The 22,897-nt window shown below is 34.6% G+C and overlaps 1 protein-coding gene across 3 annotated transcripts in view; it reads right to left on the minus strand.

Annotated features, from left to right (window-relative positions):
- Positions 1-22,897, minus strand: part of LOC107698870 (proton-coupled amino acid transporter 4-like) — a 27,731-nt gene extending 4,834 nt beyond the window's left edge. For 2 of the 3 annotated variants that reach the window (XM_016500006.1, XM_016500004.1), the window contains exons 1-11: positions 22,624-22,897; positions 21,437-21,531; positions 19,935-20,034; positions 19,644-19,734; positions 16,703-16,791; positions 15,014-15,109; positions 12,025-12,109; positions 11,544-11,807; positions 10,369-10,467; positions 9,197-9,366; positions 6,889-7,058 (exon numbers count right to left, since the gene is read on the minus strand). In XM_016500006.1, coding sequence (XP_016355492.1) covers positions 6,889-7,058; positions 9,197-9,366; positions 10,369-10,467; positions 11,544-11,807; positions 12,025-12,109; positions 15,014-15,109; positions 16,703-16,791; positions 19,644-19,734; positions 19,935-20,034; positions 21,437-21,458 — 1,186 coding nt within the window. In that variant the 5' untranslated portion in view covers positions 21,459-21,531; positions 22,624-22,897. Of the gene's footprint in view, positions 1-6,888; positions 7,059-9,196; positions 9,367-10,368; positions 10,468-11,543; positions 11,808-12,024; positions 12,110-15,013; positions 15,110-16,702; positions 16,792-19,643; positions 19,735-19,934; positions 20,035-21,436; positions 21,559-22,623 lie in introns of all 3 variants that reach the window. The other variant, XM_016500005.1, reaches the window with a different exon arrangement.

Here is a 22,897-nt window from a genome sequence, read left to right on the forward strand (position 1 = left end):
TAAAACATTTCTGTCCCCCTCACTTCTGAAATGATGGCTACGCCCCTGCTTTCAACCAACAAATCACATACCTTAAAAATAACAAAATGAGCTTACGATAGAATTAAATCCACCTCCTTCTCCTGACTGATAACACTACTCTTGCCTGCTGGTTTTGCAGCTCTAATGAAAACAATTAATTAAAAAATGACATAAATCAATTAATTAATTAAATAATTAATTTACTTCATTGTGTGTTAAGGGTTTGATTATACTTAAATAAAACACAACACAAGCACTAATATTTAATAGTATTTAAGTATTTATTATTTATTTTTAAAAATTAACATTTGTTTTGTAAGTTTGGTCTGAGCTCTTGATGCTTTTACAACGTTGTCGTCAGCATGTGCTGTTTCAAGTGCTTCGAAACATGGAATCATTTTTCGAAGCAATTGGTTCAATTGATTCAATGCTTCGAAAAGCTTAGTTTCTCCCATCACTAGTACACCATTACAATGCAGTCGCTAATGTATTGTGGGTGGTTGCTATGGTGTTGCTGAGGTGTTGTGAGTGGTTGCTAGGGCCAAAATTTTGGTCAATTTTGCTTGTTTGCACTACAAGGCATATTGCATATCCAAGTTTTATATTTATGGTCAACACTAATTATAATAAAGAAAAAAAGATGCAGATGGAGACATGTTATTTCTGAGCAGTTTGTGCAAAAAGCACAAATTTAACCCTGTGGTTTCGAACTGCAATGTGTGTGTGTTTAACTCTTGATTGGTTTTGTGGTTTGTGGACGGGTGTATGCAGAGGATCGTGGCTGAAGGACTAAATCAATATTCATCTTTTCTGCTGATGTGGAAGACAAAACCCCTTCTCTTTTCGCTGAAAACAAAGGCACAACAATTTATATCCACACACACATACAGCTTTTAGTGGAATGACTGTAAACGTTCCCAGCAGCCTTTTATAAAAAGCACACACACACACTTAGGCTGTACACATATGTTTAATTCATGAGACTCGAGTGTGAAGTGTCACACACCTGCTCTCTAAGCTACATCTTCTCCCTGTCTCTCTCTCTCTCTCCTTCTCTCTGTTGCAGACGAAACCAGTAACATGTAACACACACTGGGTTCTCGCTCTCACTCATGCATTCTGAACACTATCTCACAAACACGCATGAACGCTTCAGTTTCTCCTCTCTGTGTGCTACTGCCACCCTCAGGATAGTTTGACAGTTTGGTACATGATATGAGAGATAAACCAACACCAACACATGGACCCATGTTCAAAATAGAAATCTAAAAATGAACAAACAAGAATGCAAATAACCAAATATGAATAATAATTAAGGAATGTGATGTTTTATGGGTACTGATGAAGCAAGCATCACTATTGCTACTTCATAGAGAGAGAATATGAAATAGTTTTAGAAACAATCTAAGTCAGCATTATCGAGTTTAAAGATAAATATTAAATAAATAATTTCAATATGATTACAATTTATTTTGTATTTTTATATATTTATTATTTATTATATTAATTTATTATTAATTAATTTTACATTTTAAACTCTTAAACATTTAAAACATAAATTCTCATTATTAGAATCATAATATCTAAATATATAGTCAGCCTTATTGTTAACTAAAACTGAAATAAAATATTTTTAAAAAATCTTAAATGTATTTACATTTTTTTATTAAACTTCTATTTCAGTAATTTTATTGTTAAATTATTCTTATTTTATTTTATTAGTTTTATTCTTATTTTATTTAATACATTTTCTAACTGAACAAATTTGTTTAGTTTGTTATAGTATTAAAATAAAAATAAAACAAGATAATAATAATAATAATATTAAATCAATCAATAAAAAATATACAGACATTGAAAAAATATTAAAAATGACAAAAATGCACAACAAAATTGCTAAGGAAAATACAAAAATAAAACCAAATTCAAAATATTAATTAAAATATATTATAAGACCATAATAACCATGAAAAGTGCATCAATCTGAGATTACATAGCTTGATCCTTGAGGTGATTTAACCAGCAACCTTTGGGTTACCACTGAGCCTTAACCACTTAACTTCCTAAACAAACACCTCAAAGCCAGAGGCTTCTTGGAGAACGTCTCGGAACGAAGGGCCTCAGCATGCAGGTGCATGATAAGCCCTATCACGGACCTCTGCGACAGGCCTCAGAGGAGAGCTCCATGATGGGCCTGTCTCCGTAGGGCAGGCAGGTAATAATTCACAGAGCCTCAGGAAAACAGAGATAAATGAGAAGACACTGAATGAGTCCCTCAACTCTGCCCCAGCACTCACACACACCATAAAAGACATACACACTATATAAAACACAGCACCCACACACACACACACATGTATACCCATACACACAACACGCCCACTAATCTATCACAGCACTCAGAGGGGTGACGGCCTTGGGCCAGGGAAAGAGGGAGGAAGCACGTCAGGCACAAAGAACACAGAGAGAGATAAAAGACAGCATGAACGAGTGACAGAATGAGAACTTCATCTTTTTATCTACCAACACGGGCCACAGACCCGCAACCTTCAGAGCTCATTACCCCGTTCAACAGCACTTCCACGGGCCTCTTCTAGAACTTCCTCAGAAGAGCTACATACAACATCAAATGCTCCAACAGACCTACAAGATGCATGTGATATTTAAAGATAAATGTTAGATAATTAAATGAATATTTTTTTTATTTAATTTTTTTATTTTACTTTATTTTAAAATTTTAATCTTTAAACTCTGTATTCACAAATTATATATAATTATTAGAATCATCTCTCTAAAAATATATTTAATTAAAGAAAAACGCACACCTTTTGACCTATGAAAATTTTTGTAGATAAATAACATTTAAAAAAAAATCCATATTTTAATACGAATAAAAAATATTTGACATTTTCTGAATTTAAATATTTTTTAATTTTTTAATTAATTTTAATTTGATATACAAGTGATATATTTAAATTTGATATCATTTTAATTTAAAATCATTTACAATTAATGAAGTCATTAATTTTTCAGGTGTTTGTGACTGCTGGATAAGATTTTATAGACTGCCTTGAAAAAGAGCAATTTGCTCATAAAGCATGAAGGGCTTCAAAATTGCATTTATTCTTATGACTTTTCCCAGCCTTTTAAAAATATAAGCTCTTTTCTTTAAATAATGGTGTCCATGTTTTTTCATGTCGCCATGCTGCAACTTGAAACTTTGAAGAGAGAGACGGAGCAGCCAGTGACCGACAAGTCAAGACAAAAGAGAGAAAGAAAGTCATGGATGCAATAAAAGAAATCTTATAAGCGGAGAAAGTGATATGTCCAAGGAGACCAGAGAGATGGAGAGAACAAAAGACCGACAAATTAATAGTGAGCAGGGCCACTGGGGAGGGAAGGAAGGAAGAAAGATTGTATCTACATAGAATGATAGATAGCTACAACATCAATCGCTGGAATGGTAGATTGCTAGAAAGATAGGTTGCTAAAAAATAGCTACAATGATAAATAGCAAAAACAATACCTGGAACAATAGGTGCTTAGAACAAATGGTAGAATGATAGTTACTATTAATAACAGCCAAAACAATAGCTTTAATAATAGACTAATAGCTGATATGATGTCTAAAACTATAGCTAGAACAATGGATAGAATGATAAAAAATAGCTAGAATGACTAAAGAGATAGATGGATAGTGAGCTCAAAGAATAGTTTGAACCATAGGAAAGCTAGATAGATTGCTAGAGTGATAGAATGAACAATGGTTGGACAGAACGGATGGGTGGATAGATGGATGAAGGAATAAACAATGGATGGATGAAGGAATAAAGGATGGACAGAATGGATGAGTGGATGGATGGATGGATGAAGGAATGAACAATACATGGATGGATGAAGGAATAAAGGATGGACAGAATGGATGAGTGGATGGATGGATGGATGAAGGAATGAACAATACATGGATGGATGAAGGAATAAAGGATGGACAGAATGGATGAGTGGATGGATGGATGGATGAAGGAATAAAGGATGGACAGAATGGATGACTGGATGGATGGATGGATGAAGGAATGAACAATACATGGATGGATGAAGGAATAAAGGATGGACAGAATGGATGAGTGGATGATGGCTGGATGAAGGAATGAACAATGCATGGATGGATGAAGGAATAAAGGATGGACAGAATGGATGGATGGATGGATGAAGGAATAAAGAATGGACAGAATGGACGAGTGGATAGATGGATGAAGGAATGAACAATGGATGGATGGACAGATGGACGGACTGACAGAATGAAAAATGTATGATGGATTGAATAAACAATGGATGGATAGATGGATGAATGGACTGACAATAAACAATGGATGGATGGATGGATGAATGAGTGAATGACTGATGAATAGATGGATATTATTAACAATGGATGGATGGAATGAACGATGGATGGATGAATGAATGAAAAATGGATGGATGGATAGAATGATGGATGGATGGATGGAATAAACGATGGATTGATAGACTGACAGAATGAACAATGGATGGATGGATGGAATAAATGATGAATGGATAGACTGACAGAATGAACAATAGATGAAGAGATGAACTATGGATGAACAGATGTGAATAGATGGAGATAATGGAATGGGATGGAGAATAGATGGAATGAATGATGGATGGATAACGAATGAATGAACAATGGATGGATAGAATGATGGATGGAGAGACTGATAGAATGAACAGTAGATGGATGTATGGATAACGGAATGAACGATGATGAATAGATGGATAGAATGAAAATGGATGAAGGAATGAATGATGGATGAATGGATGAAGGAATGATCGATGAATGGAATAATAAACAGATCAACAGACAGAACAATGAATAGCTAGAATGATAACTTGATGAATGTATAAATAATGAAAATGAAAACTGAAACTATAAAAATGGAAACATTCAAAATATTAATAAATACTATAATAGTATATAAATAACATTAAAATACCGCTGACAGGTAGATCCTGTTTTAAAGAGCAGGTCATATGGGTTTTTGAAAAATATCTCTTTTGCAGTTTATAATGTAGCTATCCTTAAATGAAAACAATCTGCAAAGTTGTTAATCAAAAAAGTGCATGATAAATAAAGATATTGTCTCTCAAAAGAGAGAGTCGATTCTGAATCGCCTTAACGAGTCGTCATATTTTCGAATCTTTTGCCTGTTACTGGTACACGTCACTGGGTAATAATCCCCGCCTGCCCGCAAGTCTGACCTGCCCACAAACACTTCCGCTAGTTAGTGTGTTTACATCATGTTGAGAAGACGCGGTAAAGCACGATATTATTGTCTTACTGAAGTAGTTCTGATAATTCGCAGTGAACCCAATATTTCCTAAGAATGTGTTGATTAATGTAGACTGCCGTTGTTCTAATTACTTCGTTTAATAATAAAGAATGTAGTGTAGCACACAGACTTTATAATCATTGTGAAATTGCGGTTTATTTTGCTGCACCAGCAGTTATAGGGTTAATGCGGGAGATGTTCTGATTAAAAGTTAAGACAGAGCGTCTTTTGTCTGTCGTTCTTCAAACATTACAGTAGACATATTTTGGTTTACAAACTATTGCTTCCTCAGTCACGTTAGCACTCGGCTAACGTATCCACCATTATTGTTTTAAGTGTTCACAGTTTAGCAGCTAAACTTTAGCTGTGGGCACAATTCGCTTGCATAAGTGTTTTTGTATTTTCTGTCATTATTATAAGAACGGATTGGAGCACTATATTATTGTTTTACGCAAAGGTGCTTTGTCAATGGTAGCGCTCGCTAACTTGCTCAAGGACTCCTCTCTGTGCCAATCACAGCAGGCTTGGCCAGCTGACCAATCAGAGCAGAGTAGGCTTATGGAAGGGAGGGGTTTGCTCCGAACTTGCTTGGAACAAACCGTTTAGAAATCATTGGCAAATGACTCTAATATTAAATGTATATTCTGAGAAAATGACAATGTTTTCTGACCTTAGATGCATTTAAACCTGTTGTAGACTCCAACACAATTTTAGGACACTTTAAAATGCCATATGACCTGCTCTTTAACAGTTTGCGTCACACAGTCTCGCTCCATTTTTCTCCGTTTCTAAAACAAAAACACACACCATCACTCACTTTTTCATTCACTCTCTGGCGTGTGCACACAATTCCTGCAACATTCATCTCTTCCTCCATAGCAAACGCTCTTTCACTTGTACCTGCATGACTGACGGTGTTAAACAAATATTTATATTCATATTTTAGGTCTCTGTGTGGTTCACGGTTCAGTGACAAACTCAATTTTTCCAAAGATAAAAAACATATATCAAACTAATCCAAAAGCCTTCAGGTTTACAATGGTTCACAGCATCCATCCATCATTTTGGGAGGGGAACAAACCTCCACTATCTCTCCTCTCATCACCAATGAATACTCGAGGCAGGATTAGGATGAGAAGATAGGAATAGGGAAAAAATGAGGGAAGCAAGGAACAGAACAAACGGATGGATGGGTGGGTGGAAGAAGTGCAGAGAAAACAGCAAGGAAACAAAGAGGACGATGAATAAGGAGCATAACAAGATGAACTGCCTACATACTAAACTAATGGTGCAGATCTATTTTTTAAATGGAATTTATTGATTAAAATACCAGTATGCTTGCAATACAACTTTTCTCTTCTTTTGATTCACCATTTTTTGTTTTCACTGAGCTTGAGACAATGCATTCTGGGATTGCTTTCAGCATAAAAGACACGACTATGATTCCTTAAAATGCTGTTTATTGTGGCGGTTCACAGTTTTTTGGATGAGAGCATGTGTGTGTGTGTGTGTGTTCACTCACAGGTGAGACAGACAAGCAGCGCTCGCAGGCTGAGATCAGCCACCCGTCTCCAGCTCTTCCTGACGCGCTCACACACGGGCGGAACCAGAATCTCCGCCGGCACGAAAAACTGCACCGCAAAACTCACAAACACACCGAACGAGTACAAGACCTTCACCAGCTGATTAGACCTGCAACACACACACACACACACATGAATGCTGCAGAGAAACAGAAAACAGATCCAGTCAGAAACCACAGAATGTGCAATTAAGGGTTGAAGAACGCCAATGATGCAATGCAGGATTTCAACACGACTTCAAATGAAACTCAACGCAGAGTTTGTTGAAAAATCATTAGCTTGCACTATGCTGATTTCAACACAAGAGATGGGAAAAATGAGAACCAGTTTAGAACTCCATTAAAAAAATGTAAACTTAATGATAGCAAATAATAAAAGAATTACGCTAATGTTCAAAAGTTAGGAGTGCATAAAATGTTTTATTGTTTTAAAAGAAGTCTCTTATGCTCACTAAGGTTGAATTTATTTGATTAAAAATAAATTAAAACTAATATCATGAAATATTATTAATTTAAAATAACTTTCTATTTGAGAATATTTTAAAATGTAATTTTATTCCTGTGATCAAAGCTGAATTTTCAGCATCATTACTCCAATCTTCAGTGTCATATGATCCTTCAGAAATCATTCTAATGTGCTGATTTGCTGCTAAAGAAACATTTCTGATTATTATCAATGTTTAAAATAGTTGTGCTGCTTCATATTTTTGTGGAAACCGTGATGCATTTCAGGATTCTTCGATGAATAGAAAGTTCAAAAGAACTAAATTTATTTGAAATAAAAAATATTTTTAACATTATAAATGTCTTTACTTTACTGATCAATTAAATGCATCCTTACAGAATAAAAGTATAAATTTATAAAATAAATAAAATAAAATAAACTGACCCCAAACTCAGTAACTCAAATAGCAGAATATATATAAAATGTATAAATAAATATAAAATAAATGTTTATTAATGCAAGATGAAAAAAAAAGTTAAATACAACAAGCTTACAGCATGATCAGTAAAGTCTGATTCATGAACAAATGACTCTTATGAGCTGATTTGTTTCAATTAATTGATTCAAAAAAGCATTTTGTTCCATTGTTTTATTCCTGTTTCATCACTTAACCAGTCCTGCAGTTTGCCAGATTCATTTTTAAATATAAAATACAGCAGTCTCGCAGATGTCATTAAAAATCTATATGCATAATTTTAATAAAAAAAAAAAACAGTTGTTTTACAGTTTCAGATGCATGTCACACTGCCGTCACTGCTGGATATGTCAACAAACCAGGGCTGCGTTCAGCCCCGACAAAAACGGTACAAAACGTTTTTTAAATGGAAACGGTGATGCGTTGAACACCCTTGCAAACAATATACTTGCTCTTGTGAATTTATTTCGATGTTAATTACATTGTGCTAGCTATCTCTTTAATACCGTGTGGTTTATATACATGCTGCTGCTGATTGGGCTGACATGTTTGACACAGCCACCAAACAAGAGAAAACGCATCTCAAACCCCGTTGCACACCGTTTCCAGGAAACATGTCGTTCAAACCGGAAACCGTAGCAAAACGGTGCAGACCGGTTTGAGCTTGAACTTGCCCCAGATGTTGAATCAGATATTGGCTCTGGTGGCAGATTGTCCTCAGCTGACAGGATGCTAATGAGATCTAGAAATACGTTAACTGCTAATAAAAGTCTCCATGAAAGTGAGTTGGAAATGGCAGGCTTTAGTTAAAGCTGAACTTGAAAGCAGCTGGTTTTGATTTCGCTGTAATTTGATCTTAAGTCGCTGTGAGCTGCGATCAATCACTCGAGATGTTTCTGACAGTGAACGCAGAGGATGCTTCAAAGACTCCAGCCAGGAGTTTAATATTAGTTCTCTGAATTTAACTCCACTATAGCAGAGTGCTGCGATAACTAAACTGAACTGACGTAACACTCAGATGTGATGGATGGGACTTTACATTTTTATTTTTCAGCTTTTGGAGAGTCATATTGGAACATGATGCAGGCCGGAATTGAACCCGACTTTCCCACATGAGCACTAAAGTTCAATGTGGATCAATTTATTTGTATTGATTTATACTATTTTATTATACTTTTATTCAGCAAGAATGCATTAAAGTAAATCAACCGTAAAGGCATTTATAATTCAAATGTGAACTAAACGCTGTTCTTTTGAACTTTCAGAGAAATTCACATCACCTCTCTAATGACTGGCGGACTTTTTAAGTGAGTATGTGGCATATTTACCAGGAATCATGTGGAAGGTTAAGCGTGATGCTTCCTTTGATGTCGTCTCTGAAGCGGAGGTATCCCAGCGTCGCCAGGGTCACGTAAAGGACGATGATGACGCCCATGCCGATGTTGAGGGCTTGAGGGAATCGCTTTGGTTCCCTCATTTGATTCTCCAGTGGAAGAACCTACACAAAGCAAGCGAGAGAGAAAAATACAGAAGATTGAATAGTAGGCGGTGAAGCTTTGCTCCAGGCGTCACATGCACAAAGCCAAGTCCAAAAATTTGTGTGCAAGATGATGCTGTCTTCTAAGAAGCCTTCCTTTGATCGAATTCAGAAACAAATCATGCGTCCTGTAGCTCAAACAGCTAAGAATGACGCTTGCAACGGCAAGGTCATGCGTTCAGTTCCCAGGGAATGCATGAATCAGGGAATCTGCAAGTATCAGCACTTTAGTTTAATATGCTTTAATAACATTTTCAAGAACTAAAAGAAAATTTTGTTCTAATGGTGAAAGAAAGAAAAAAATCCACTTTTGTCTTTCCCTGACTTTCCAGCAGAGGAAAAAATATAGAAATTTTATTATGGGGAAAGATGTAAAATGCATATTATTATTATTATTTTTATTTTAATATTGCACTGAAAATATGCAAGATGTTTTGGATAAAAGCATCTACCAGATATATTAATGTAAATGTAAAAAAAATAAAAATTATAATAATTTAAAAAATCCCATACTGCATTGCAACTAACTCAGTGTAAAAAATAAATAAATAAAGATAATAATGATAATAATAATAATAATAATACATTTAATACCAAAGGAAAAAAACAATAGAAATGTTGAATGTTTTTGAAAGAAATCTTAAACAATCACCTGTAGTTTTTTTTATACATATAATTTAAAAAGGGGGGAAAGGGTTATGAAAATTAAAAATTAGACCATAGAAAAAGCAAGAAGCATACTGTTCAAGAGTTTGGGGCTGGGAAATCTATTATGCTCATCAAGACTGCATTTATTTGATCATAAACACAGTAATATTTTAAAATATTACTACAATTTCAAATTAGTGTGTTATAATTATACATAATTTCTTCAATACCAAAGGAAAAACTGATCAAAATAAAAAATTACATAGGCAACGTCAAATCAAAATCACATAAATAAAAGCTGAATCGTCATCTCACCACTCCAATTCCCTCAAAGGCAAATATAGCTGTTCCAAAGAAGAAGGGAAACTTCCTCCAAGTGGAGGCGTACGGCAGACGTCTGGGATCACTCACATCCTACAGACAGCCAGAGATGGTAAAATGCATGATATAGTTTCACATCAGGATTATAATTGCAGTCTTTCTTTGTAGCATAGTAGAGGATGAAAGACACACACACACACACACGTTACAGGAACAATGCATGTAAAGAGCCAGTGTCAGCCGCCCACAGCCCTGACAATCTGATGCATACAGAAAAATGCCTCCAATGTGATTTGGTGGCTTCTTGCAATTTGTGAGCGTTTGCATGCAAAGGCTTGTATCAGTCGTGTTCCTAGGCTGAACAATGAAGATTCCTGACTACAAAAGTGGATATATGAGACCACACATACACACAAGGTCAGAAGAAAACCAAAAGTGCAATATGGCTTAGTGCAATTATCAAATCACAAAGGCTGTGTTTTAAAGGGGTCATATGATGCGATTTCAATTTTTCCTTTCTCTTTGAAGTTTTGCAAGCTCTTGGTCCATAAAGAAGATCTGTAAAGTTGCAAAGACTAAAGTCTCAAATCCAAAGAGATATTCTTTATAAAAGTTAAGAGTCAGCCACACCTACCTAAAACGGCTCGTTCTAACACGCCCCCACATGTCTACGTAACAATGTGGGAAGATTTGCATAACGCCGCCCAAATGTTCACGCAAAGAAAGAAGGTGTAACTTTTATTCTCGCTGTAGTATTGTTGTAATAATTATCATTATTATTATTATTATTTTATTTGGTTATTAACTTGATTTATAATTTTACAGTTAAATATCACAATAATAATATCTCTTATTTTAATCATTTTGTTTAATAATAATTATTGTTATTATTATTATTTAGTACATAATTTTATAAAATACTTGATTTTACAGTGAAATAATACAATAAAAATATTATTATTTTAATAGTTTTGTTTAGTAGTAATAGTAGTATTAATAATTATTATTATTATTATTTTATAGTCATATTGCTATATAATCACAGCAGACCTGGAGCTTTATAAAAAATGTATTTTAAATCGCAATCACAATTTTAATTTGGGAAAAATAAAAGCGCACTTCAATTTTCCCTCAAATCGCGCAGTTCTCACACACGCACACACACTTACGTTGAGTATATATGAGAAGATGAGGACGAGGCTGACAGCCATACAGAGGTTGGCGATGGCGGAGAGGGCAGCCATGTTCCTCAGGTCTCTGATGAAGGTCAGAGCGATGATGAAGGGAAGGAGGAAGACCATGTAGAGCCGCAGGTCCAGCCCTGTAGCCACGGCGACAGAAGACGCTGTGGGGGAGATGGCGCCCTCCTCTGAGCTGTTGGAGTATAACAGCACAGTCTCCACAGAGCTGTTCAGATGAGTTCCCTCCATCACCTAACACACACACACACACACACACACACACACTGCTGTGACTTCAAGAGTTTGATTGACTGTAACATTCAAACAATAGCTGTGATTGGCAGCTGCTGGTCTTCATTCTGGAAATATGTCTTTCTATTCATTTTCATTGGCTCCAGCTCTGTCACATAATCAAAATCAGTTCATCGATGGAGAAAATGAACTTCTGGAGCTCTACTCTCACACATACCTGTTTAATGTTCTCAGCCAGGAACACAAAATAAACGCTACAGAAGCCCAGCTGGGTCAAAACCAGGAAGAAATTCACCAAGTGCCTGGAAAAGATATTGATTTGAGTGAAAATTAAATCTGTTAAAAACTGTTTTCTTTATTGAAATAAAGATGAAATAAGATCAAATTTAAACAGATTTAAATTACAAAGGTAAATTTCCAACTACTGGAAATGTTAAAATAATAAATTCTATTAATTTAAGTTAAAAATTTTAATTAAAAATAAACCTAAAAACTGTCAAATGGAAATAAATACCTGAAATAAAAACAAAACTACTTAGAAATATTTTAAAAAAGTACAAAACTAAGTACAAAATTAAGAAAATATTAAATAAAAATAATGAAATTTTATAAAAATAAAAATACACAAATAATAAAATATATTTAATGTATCTAAACAAATATGAAAATAAAAGCTAATTCAAAATATTAATATAAACTATAATAGAATATAAATAATGCTGACATATTTAATGATTAAATAAGTAATAATGAAATTCCATCATGAATTACTCAACCCTATGTTGTTCGAAACCCATTTTTAAAAGAACATTTAAAGATCAAGGTCTTTTTCATGAATTAAGATTTTTAAAAAGATGCCAAAGCACCAAAAAGTGTCAAAAAATGAATAAATAAATAAAAAATAGCGATGTGATTTCAGGCTTTTTCACAAACAATCTTACGGGTTTGTAAACACGTGAGGGTGAGTTGTTTATTGTCAGAATAAATAGCTTTATTTGTTAACTATTAATACTTAATATTATTTAATAATAATCATTTGTATTATAATTCTTCTTCTTATACGTTTATATTTTATTAATTGTTTTGTATATTTAAATTTTTTTTTATATGCAGTATTAGTAAAGTATAATAATGTACTTATAGTATAGAATTTAATTTTCAGTATGCAGTATATTATCATTCAAAACACTAAATGATGAGAGAAGTTTCTGCTATATAAAATGTTAATTTATTTACATTTTTGTTCATTTTAATTCAATTTAATATAATTTAAATATAATAATAACAATAATAATAATAGTTATTATTATTATTATTATACATTTTTTAAGTAGTAGAAATAGTAGTAGTAGTAGCATCTTCATCAGGGGTTTATGTTTCAGTATGCATGATATTATCTTTGGACAGAGATAAAAATGAGGCAGCATTTCCTGGTAGGACAGATCTTTTTAAGATTCCGGGCGCGAGGTCTCTTTGTGTGTGGGACATCAGATCACTGCAGGCAGCGTCCTGTCCCTCCGCTCTCTAATGAATATATTCATAGGCAGAGGGTGAACCAACTCCAGGGTAAGGCTAAAAGCAGCCAAATGTATTAAACATCATAAACCCGTCTTTTTAGGCAAGAACCAGACATGAATGTCATGTAGGCTAAAAAAAAAAAGTTTAATGGGACTGAATTTGTATTTAACGTGATTACAATTTAATAAAAATGTTAGAAATTGATAATTAGGCTATATAACGTTTCCTTTCCACGGTTTTAAAACAGCGAATAAATTATACATAGAAAGTGACATTATCACTAACATTGATCTATCGCGAGTTTAAGCACTCTCAAAAAAACAAAACTATGGTTATAATCACTGAAGCTGTATACACTGTGAAATTAATCTCTTACTTACATTGTACGTACATCTGCGCTTTGTTATGATGAGAGAATTCGCAAGTCAGCAAACGCGCGCGCACTCAACAAAACTGACGAGTTTGAACGATGTAGTGATGTTACGTTCGTGAACGAATTGTTCTTTATGAACGAATCTTTTAGGTGAACGAATCGTTCTTGTTCACGTAATCCATTGACTCATATTTCTCGTTCACTGAAATTCCTCCCTGCAGAGCAGCGCGGTGCTATTAGCAGCGCATGCGCAGATCAGTGAACCGGGTAGCTCTGTGGACTGTTTCATCCTGTCAAAGAATGACTAAACCTCGAGCCAATAGCCTTCGAGTATGAGATGTGACGGAGCATGTGATTTGTTGAATGTAGTGAACGCATACGCCCTTCACTGAACGAGTTTCTTTTGCGTCTGAACGAGAGAGATCTTCTCGTTCGTGAACGAAATGAATGAGAGTGTACCGGGTCAGTCGGCCATTTAGCATGTGATTCAATCTCGACAATCAGTCACCGGGTCAGTCGGCCATTTAGCATGTGATTCAATCTCGATCAGCAATCAGCAGAAAGCGGATGCAAAGCGCAGTTATAGGTACTGTGCACATACGCTTGTTTATATATTCATATTTAGCATACAGAACATAACCCCGATTTATGAATGTGTAAATGTCTGACCAAACAATTAAAATGTTAATTATGCAAGAAAACCTTGTGCTTTGGTCATCTGAACAACTTATTTAGACTTTATTTAGGCTATTTAATGAGTAGATTATGCACACATTTTAATAAAGCCAAATCAGTTTTTTGTAACAAGTAAATTCGTTCGTTGGCTTAAGACATAACACATAAGACACTCTTTTTCGCCACCTGCTGGTGTATTTATGTAATATGAAGAAATGGTCAAATCAAAATTTCCATCACTAGAACGACGACTCATCTCAACTTTTCTGATTGGCCATTGCATTCCTAAGCTCAACAGATATGTGTGTGATTGGTTAAAATGCGCAATACTGTAAAAACGTCTAAAATGAAATACGGTGCAGCAGATCTTAATTTAATGCCGCAATCGACACTGTCTATTCATATACACTTTGTTAGCAACAGACGTAATATATTTAATTTGTTTGTGCAGGGGCATTTTTGTCCAATTTATTGGCATTTTTGCCCCAAGTCCCCGTGGCCAGCCTTACACACGCTCAGTCTATGAATATATTCATTCAAGCACAGACATTTGCCCTCTTGCCTTCCCTCTCTCTCTCTATCACATATGCACATGTGGGGGGGGTGTCATGCCAATGAACTGCATGATGGGATAGCTCACCTCCCAAAATGAGCACCTCTCCTCAGGCACTGGGAGGAACTCATCTCCATGGCAACTGCAACCGTGTCGCTGTAACCGAGGGGGGAACGCTTCAACCTGTGAGGAAAGAGAGACAGACAGAAAGAGAAACACAGGCAAATATTCTTCAAGAACAAAGCAGCGCAGAAAAAAATCAGCTTTTTGTATAATTCTAGAGGGAGAAATACGGTCAAAACACTTCAATAAAGGAGGAAGGACAAAAAAGTTCACCACATTTGACACTCATATTGTATGTGGTTGGAGACTAAACTGACCCCTAATGCTTTGGTGACAATTACAATTAAAAGACATTTATAATATGACAAAAGTGTTCTATTTCAAATAAATTTCTATTACTCTAAGAATCCTAAAAAAAAAAATGCATCATGGTTTACACAAAAATATGAAGCAGCACAAATGTTTTCAACATTGATAATAATCAGAAATGTTTCTTGAGCATCAAATCAGCATATTAGAATGATTTCAGAAGGATCACGTGACACTGAAGACTGGAGTAATGATGCTATAAGTTATAAGATATACGTTTTTTTTTATTATTAGTTTTGAGTCAGCTGAATCTCTTTGACCTAAAATATTTACTTAAAGACCCCTGAGAATTTCATATTTCAATAATTGAACAATGCATTCACATGATCACAGTTCTGTGATGTTGGTTAATGGTCACATGGCATGCAGTCTTGACATTAAGTTCTTTTTTTTCATGGTTTTATTTATATTTTTATTTCAATATTAGCTTTTCATCCACTCAGGTCTCAGTCTAATTACTACTTCTCTCTACTGACATTCATCATTCATATCACCAGGATAACAGACCAAACTAATCCCCAAAAATACTATTTTCACACAAAGCAGGTGTGAATGTTTAAGGTTTTAGTTATTTATAATAACCCTGACGCAATAATCCCCAAACAGCCAAATATCATCTAATTTATTGGTCTAGTCAATATATTGATCTCTCTAGTCCATAATATATCCTCACTGCCATCACTTGGCAAACATGTGACAGCACACTGATGATCCTGAAGTTGACAACTCTTCACTCCAACACTGATGCAGCAGCCTGCGCTTCCTTAAGGGGGTCTGAATACTTTCCGTACCCACTGTATATATATGTCTACACAGTTTTTACTTTACTTCTCGTTTTAGTTATTTTAGTATGACAATTTTGCTTTTTGCAACTACTTGAAATAAATTTTTTTATATTTTTTTCAGTTAATGTTTATTTTCATTCAAGTAACATTTTTTAAAATGTTTTAATTTTAGTATCAGTTTTAACTATAACAACCCTGACTAAAAAAACTCAAACCTAGGTCGCTCATGTTAGCACCAAGGCTTAATATGTAAAATATAAGCATGGCCATCAGCCACCGCACCCCAGCTCCACTGTGAAATTAGTATTTTATTGAGAAAATAAATCACTGATCAGAAAACCTGATTCACCACAGAAACCATGTTTAGTTATGCCTAGTCCTAGTTCTGCTTTTCAAAATCAATCCACTTCTCCATCAATAAAAAAGTCTCGCCCTCACATTTCTTTTCAACTACATCTTTAAACATCAGGCCAGGACTCAAAAAGAAAACAAAAACAGAAGCTGAAATGTGATTGGCTGTGGTGAGTGAGGCGGTGGGCTGTGATTGGTGCATTCTTACCGCTCACTGAGCTGATGACTGCAGTTGACCAGGATGTGCATGCAGTGAACGCACACAACGCCCATCAGAAGCAGACTAACTGGACCGAGCTTGAGAAAAAACAGAGAATTGTGTGTTTTAGACATTTTAAAGGGGTCATATGATGTTGCTAAAAAGAACATTATTTAATGTATTAAATAATTAAAAGTATTATTTAATTAATTTGGTGTAATGAAATGTGTTTATGCGGTTTAAGATTCAAAAAACACATTATTTTCCACATACTGTACATTATTGTTTCTCCTCTATGATAAGTTATAAGATATACGTTTTTTTTTATTATTAGTTTTGAGTCAGCTGAATCTCTTTGACCTAAAATATTTACTTAAAGACCCCTGAGAATTTCATATTTCAATAATTGAACAATGCATTCACATGATCACAGTTCTGTGATGTTGGTTAATGGTCACATGGCATGCAGTCTTGACATTAAGTTCTTTTTTTTCATGGTTTTATTTATATTTTTATTTCAATATTAGCTTTTCATCCACTCAGGTCTCAGTCTAATTACTACTTCTCTCTACTGACATTCATCATTCATATCACCAGGATAACAGACCAAACTAATCCCCAAAAATACTATTTTCACACAAAGCAGGTGTGAATGTTTAAGGTTTTAGTTATTTATAATAACCCTGACGCAATAATCCCCAAACAGCCAAATATCATCTAATTTATTGGTCTAGTCAATATATTGATCTCTCTAGTCCATAATATATCCTCACTGCCATCACTTGGCAAACATGTGACAGCACACTGATGATCCTGAAGTTGACAACTCTTCACTCCAACACTGATGCAGCAGCCTGCGCTTCCTGTAGTCAGACCCGAGGGACAGGTCTTTGATCGCGTTTGAATGCACGCAAGAAGTGTGAACGCACACACAGACATCCAGACTGCAGGAAAGTCCACACGCTAGAAACCGCTGCGTTCAGAATGCACAATATGCACGCTTCAAATCTTTGAGCCGACTGCAAAAACCCTACGACTTTCATCATTTTACAAACCATCTGAGACTCTGATGTTCATTTGAACAGATAATGAGCTCTGTTTCCAGGTTACCCATCAGGAATGCTACATGCAGTCTCTTTATTCAGCTCTCACTGCAGGTGTGTTTTGCTTGCTTCAGTTCTCCGTCACCAACAGGATCAAACGTCTGCTTAGAATTCCAGAACAGTTTCAAAGAAAAAAACCTTCACCAGTGGGCCACAATCATCTGAGAGTCACCTTTGGTCACCTGAACTGTGTGATGCTTTATCTAAAGGCTTGGATGAACACCTGCTTTGTGTCACTTTAGCATTTTGGGGGTTATTTTTGTCTATTATCCTGGTAAAGTGAAGAATGGCAGGAAGCAGAGAGAAGAATAGGACTGAAACAAGAGTGGATCACAAGTGGATAAAAAGATCATATTTAAATCATTAAAATGTAAATAGAACCATAAAACAACTTTATAAAACAATAAAAACCTGTATGCCCAGCATGTCCCAATTAACCTATATCACAGAACTGTGATCATGCAAATACATTATTGAAATATTAAATTATAAGGGGTCTTCAAGTAAGTATTTTAGGTCAAAGGGGTTCATCTGACAATAAATAAACAAATAAATGCATAAAAATAAATAAATGACAAAAAATAAATAAATGAAAAAATAAAAAACATTAATAATAATCTTATTAATAAACGTATTTGTCATTTAGTTGCCAAGACAACATTTCTCATTTTCACTTAGATTAACTAAAATAAGTAAAACTGACATAAAAACTGATAGACAATGTCGCATGTAGACAAAAAAAAAAATTTGCTAAAACTTTAAATATAAAAACACTTTCCAATAATTCCAATGTTAATAGTCAGTGTTGTTTTAGTATAATTGAGATACTATTACGATTTTTATTCATATTTTGAATCAAAAAAAATTTTTCATTTTCATTTGAGTAATTCTGCCGTGTTTATGACATTTTTAGTCATTCTTGATTTTTATATATATATATATATACAGTGGGTACGGAAAGTATTCAGACCCCCTTAAATGTTTCACTCTTTGTTATATTGCAGCCATTTGCTAAAACCATTTAAGTTAAACAACTTAACCACTGATTTCTAGTCGTGTCCTCTTTTGGATGTCCAAATAAAGTAGTTTCGCTTTCACAACATAACACACGGCGGGCTAGAGTGAGCAGAGGCGGGCGGGCTTGAGAACGGCGTGGCCGGCGGGCCTGCGGCAACCACATGCGAAGTTGATGTATTTCCTCAGCGACCAGAAGAGAAAGGAAAAATTTAAACCGCATCATATGACCCCTTTAAAAAAAAAAAAAAACTAACTAACACTAGCTTCTCAAATCTTTTTGTATTCTATCTATTTGTTTTCTTTTTATTTATTATACAATTAACAAAAGCAAAATGACTAAATGTACATTTTTTAAGTGTCTTCTCTAGAGCAATAAAGCCTTATCGTTCTCTCTCAGCATAACCTTTGCTTACTGTATGAGGTCTTTATAACGGCAATAGAGTTTGTGGACTGACACGTTTACAAACCAACATCAGTTGGGCTGTCAGCAAACATTACAGACTATACAAGTTTAGACTGTAAACCAGTCTGACCCGTTTTAAACTCACATGTGAACCTGTCCAGCCATTAAACAGTCAGTATCCGGCGATCAGGACATGATGGTCAAAACAAACGAATCTAATTACAGGGGCAATAAAGCTGCAACTGTATTTTGTGGGAACAACAAATACATTGATTACTCCCCTCAAGCATTTTCAGGTTTTTAGAGTCTGTAAGTCAGATTCAGGGTCAGTTTTGGACTTTGAGAAGAAGAAAAGCTAGGGTCTGTTTGATCTAGACTGGGTTTATCACTCATAAGTTTTCACAGAGGAAGATGAGATGTTACATACCACTATCCCAGCATTCTTCACTGCTAGAGGAAGCCCAAGCAACCCTGTGCCGATATTCCCCTTTAAGAGATGCAGCAGGGTTTGAGTAAACCTGAGGAACAGAGAAAACAGATGTTTTGTCCACATTAATGTTGTTAATTAAATCAGAGAGATGTCAGAAATGATAGAGGTTACAATATGATGCTGTTTATGTATACACATTTTTTTTGTTACAGATGAAATTGTTGTTTGCAAACAAACACCTATAAACTACAAAAGAAACCCTGATGTGAGACACCAGGTGAGACTCACGTGATGCCTTGTGGCAGGTGCTCGGAGTCTTCATCTACGTCTACATCTTCCTCCTCCTCACCTCCTGCTTCCTCCATCAGAGGGGTCATCACCTCCATGTCTGCTCCATGTCATATTTGAAATAAAATCACAGGCTTAAAGGCATTAGATCTAATGCAGTATTAAATGCATGGCCTAATTAATCGATCTAGCTCATTAATTAAAAAATAAAAACAGGTCTGCTTAAAAACAGCAGCCTGGTGCTTTATTCAGTTCATTAAGAAACACCTGAGCAGCTCAAAATAGTCTGTCCGCTCAGCCTCATGTGGACGCTGTGTTTTCAGGCCATGTATCTGGTGATCAAAACAGGTCAACCACAAACCAAAGAGAGAGGTAACGCTGCCCTAAAGTTTAAAGGACACAAGTGTCTCTGCTGAGAAAGCAGTGGTGTAGGTCAAATTAAATGAACATTTCACAACTAAGTGGTGTTAAAAAAACACTTTTATAGAATTTAAATATATTAGGGGTTGCACCGACTAATCCACTAGTCGACTTCAATGCTCTGCCACGATGCTTTAAGCTTGACGTCGACTAGTCGCTGGTCCTATAGAGGGTGCAACAGTATAAGACATCTTTGAAGGACTTCCCTTTTACGCTCCTCTTCCAAACAGTTAAAATGACAAATAAATGCATACTCTGAAAGCGCTCCACAAGACATGTGAGATTATATTACTGGATGCTCGAAATTGAACGGGAGAATGCACGTTTTAAACAGCTTATTGTACAGGTAAATTAATCGCAGTTCTAATCTAATGCGCTGCTGCGCTGTAACGCACACACATAGGCTACAGACAGTAGCGCGTACATCACGCACACAGAATCAAAATAGCTTTGAAACTGAAAAGTTCAAGCATATATTTCTTAATAACTAAATCCTACAGCTTCACTATTAGTAGAGAGACGCTGCCAGGTAGAATTAATTCAGACACGTAATCGCTCTCACTAATGCATTCATATGAATGTAATCTTTACTGTGCTCCTTTATCTGTATCTGATTTAGAACGAGCAGAAATCTGTGAGAAACATCAGACAAAAGTCGACTTTAAAAAATCAGAAGTCGTTCAACACCTAAAATATATAAATATATGTATGTTTATTTTACTTTTTTTTTTTTTACATTTCAATAAATATTTTTAAAACATTTTTATATATACATAAAATACCATACATACACAAAAATGCATAGTATATACATAAAAATGCATAATAATAATAAATGTTATTAAAACAATATTACACACTGAAATATTTTTTACTTTTTAAATAAAATAAAATAATAAATAATGTATTTATTATATATTTATAATAAATAAAATAATTGTGTTTTAATAAAAAGTTATGGTGTTTATTAAAATAGTTTAAATTTACACTTACATGGTAGTACTGTGGTGCTTTTTTGTTAGTGTAGAGAGATGCATGAAACTCATGTAGTGTGATCTGTGTTGTAAAACACACATCATTACCTAGTTGTTCAGGTGCTGGCATCTTGTGCTGCTCATCTGGAAGGTGTTTATTCAAACCCGCTGAAGCTGATTATGTTGCGGGTGTGTTGTGTTTTCTGATGAGTTGACACACGGGGAATCAGCTGTAGACAAACTCACACACTCATTACAATCCAAACACATGATAGACGGAAAACTCAAAAACTACACAACATTTCACTGTTGTGGCACACTCATGTGACAATTTAAAACTGACTTCTCTTTGTAATTACATTAAACAACGAAATGCCAAAGCAGCTTCTAATTAAGCAGTAAAAAGCATATAAATAATATGCATATTGTGTTGCAAATACTATACATGCAAACTACAAGACTTACGTTTGGACACACCTATTCTTTATCATGACTATTTTTCGCATTTTAGAGTAATAGTAAAGTTACCAAATTTACTATTAAACCCAAATGTATGGGAATAATATATTATATTATATTATATATCTTACATAATAATCATAATAATAATACAATCTATTTAATAGTTACACAAACAATACATAAAATAATATAAAATAAAGGTGTTTATTAAAAAGTTGTATTACAATATATATTTAATATTTAAAGATGTACTTTTAAGTTTTACAATTTTATATATAAACATATACATGTGTTTGTGCATAATAGTACATATAATGCATATAATACTACTATAATTGTTATGCAAACAATACTACACAATATATAACAGACATTTTGTTTACTAGAATAGAAAATGCATCTAAAGTTTATTTACTGAATTTTTTTAATAAAATGTGTTTACTAAAAATTGGTGTTTAGTACAAAATATATATATATATATATATATATATATACACATATACATACACACACACACACACACACACATATATATATATATATATATATATATATATATATACACACACATACATATTTTTTATAAAAAATATTTACACAATATACAATAGAAATATATTTAAAATTTTAAATAAATGTGTTTACTAAAAACTCATCTTTAAAATATATGAATCGCTTCATTAAATATATCAAACACACAACAAAATGGTTAACAATAACTTTAACTTACAGTTTAAAAATAAAGCAATATCAAGTGTTAAATGTTGATTATGCAGTGCATTATAAGCTGTATAGAGTGATGGGTTCAGTAGTGGAAGTGGAGGCGTCTTTACCGAAGGAGCGCAGAAATCACAGCCGCTCCTCTGTTGCTCTCTCCGGCTTCATGCACAACCATCACCGGCCCTGTGCTGGATCCTACATCCGCACCGAACAACCCGCGCGATCAGATGACTCAAGCCTAAACTGAAGGCATGCCATTGGAAAGGAGCCCCCCGTCAATGAAGATGAGTCCCGCTGGAGATCTGTAGTGGATCACAGCGGATGAGACTCAACCAGACAGTGAACATCATCACAGGATCTCACACACAAACTATGCGCTCCACGTCA

This window comes from Sinocyclocheilus anshuiensis, unplaced genomic scaffold (assembly GCF_001515605.1).
Source record: "Sinocyclocheilus anshuiensis isolate Anshui unplaced genomic scaffold, SAMN03320099.WGS_v1.1 scaffold2168, whole genome shotgun sequence".
Taxonomy (NCBI): domain Eukaryota; kingdom Metazoa; phylum Chordata; class Actinopteri; order Cypriniformes; family Cyprinidae; genus Sinocyclocheilus; species Sinocyclocheilus anshuiensis.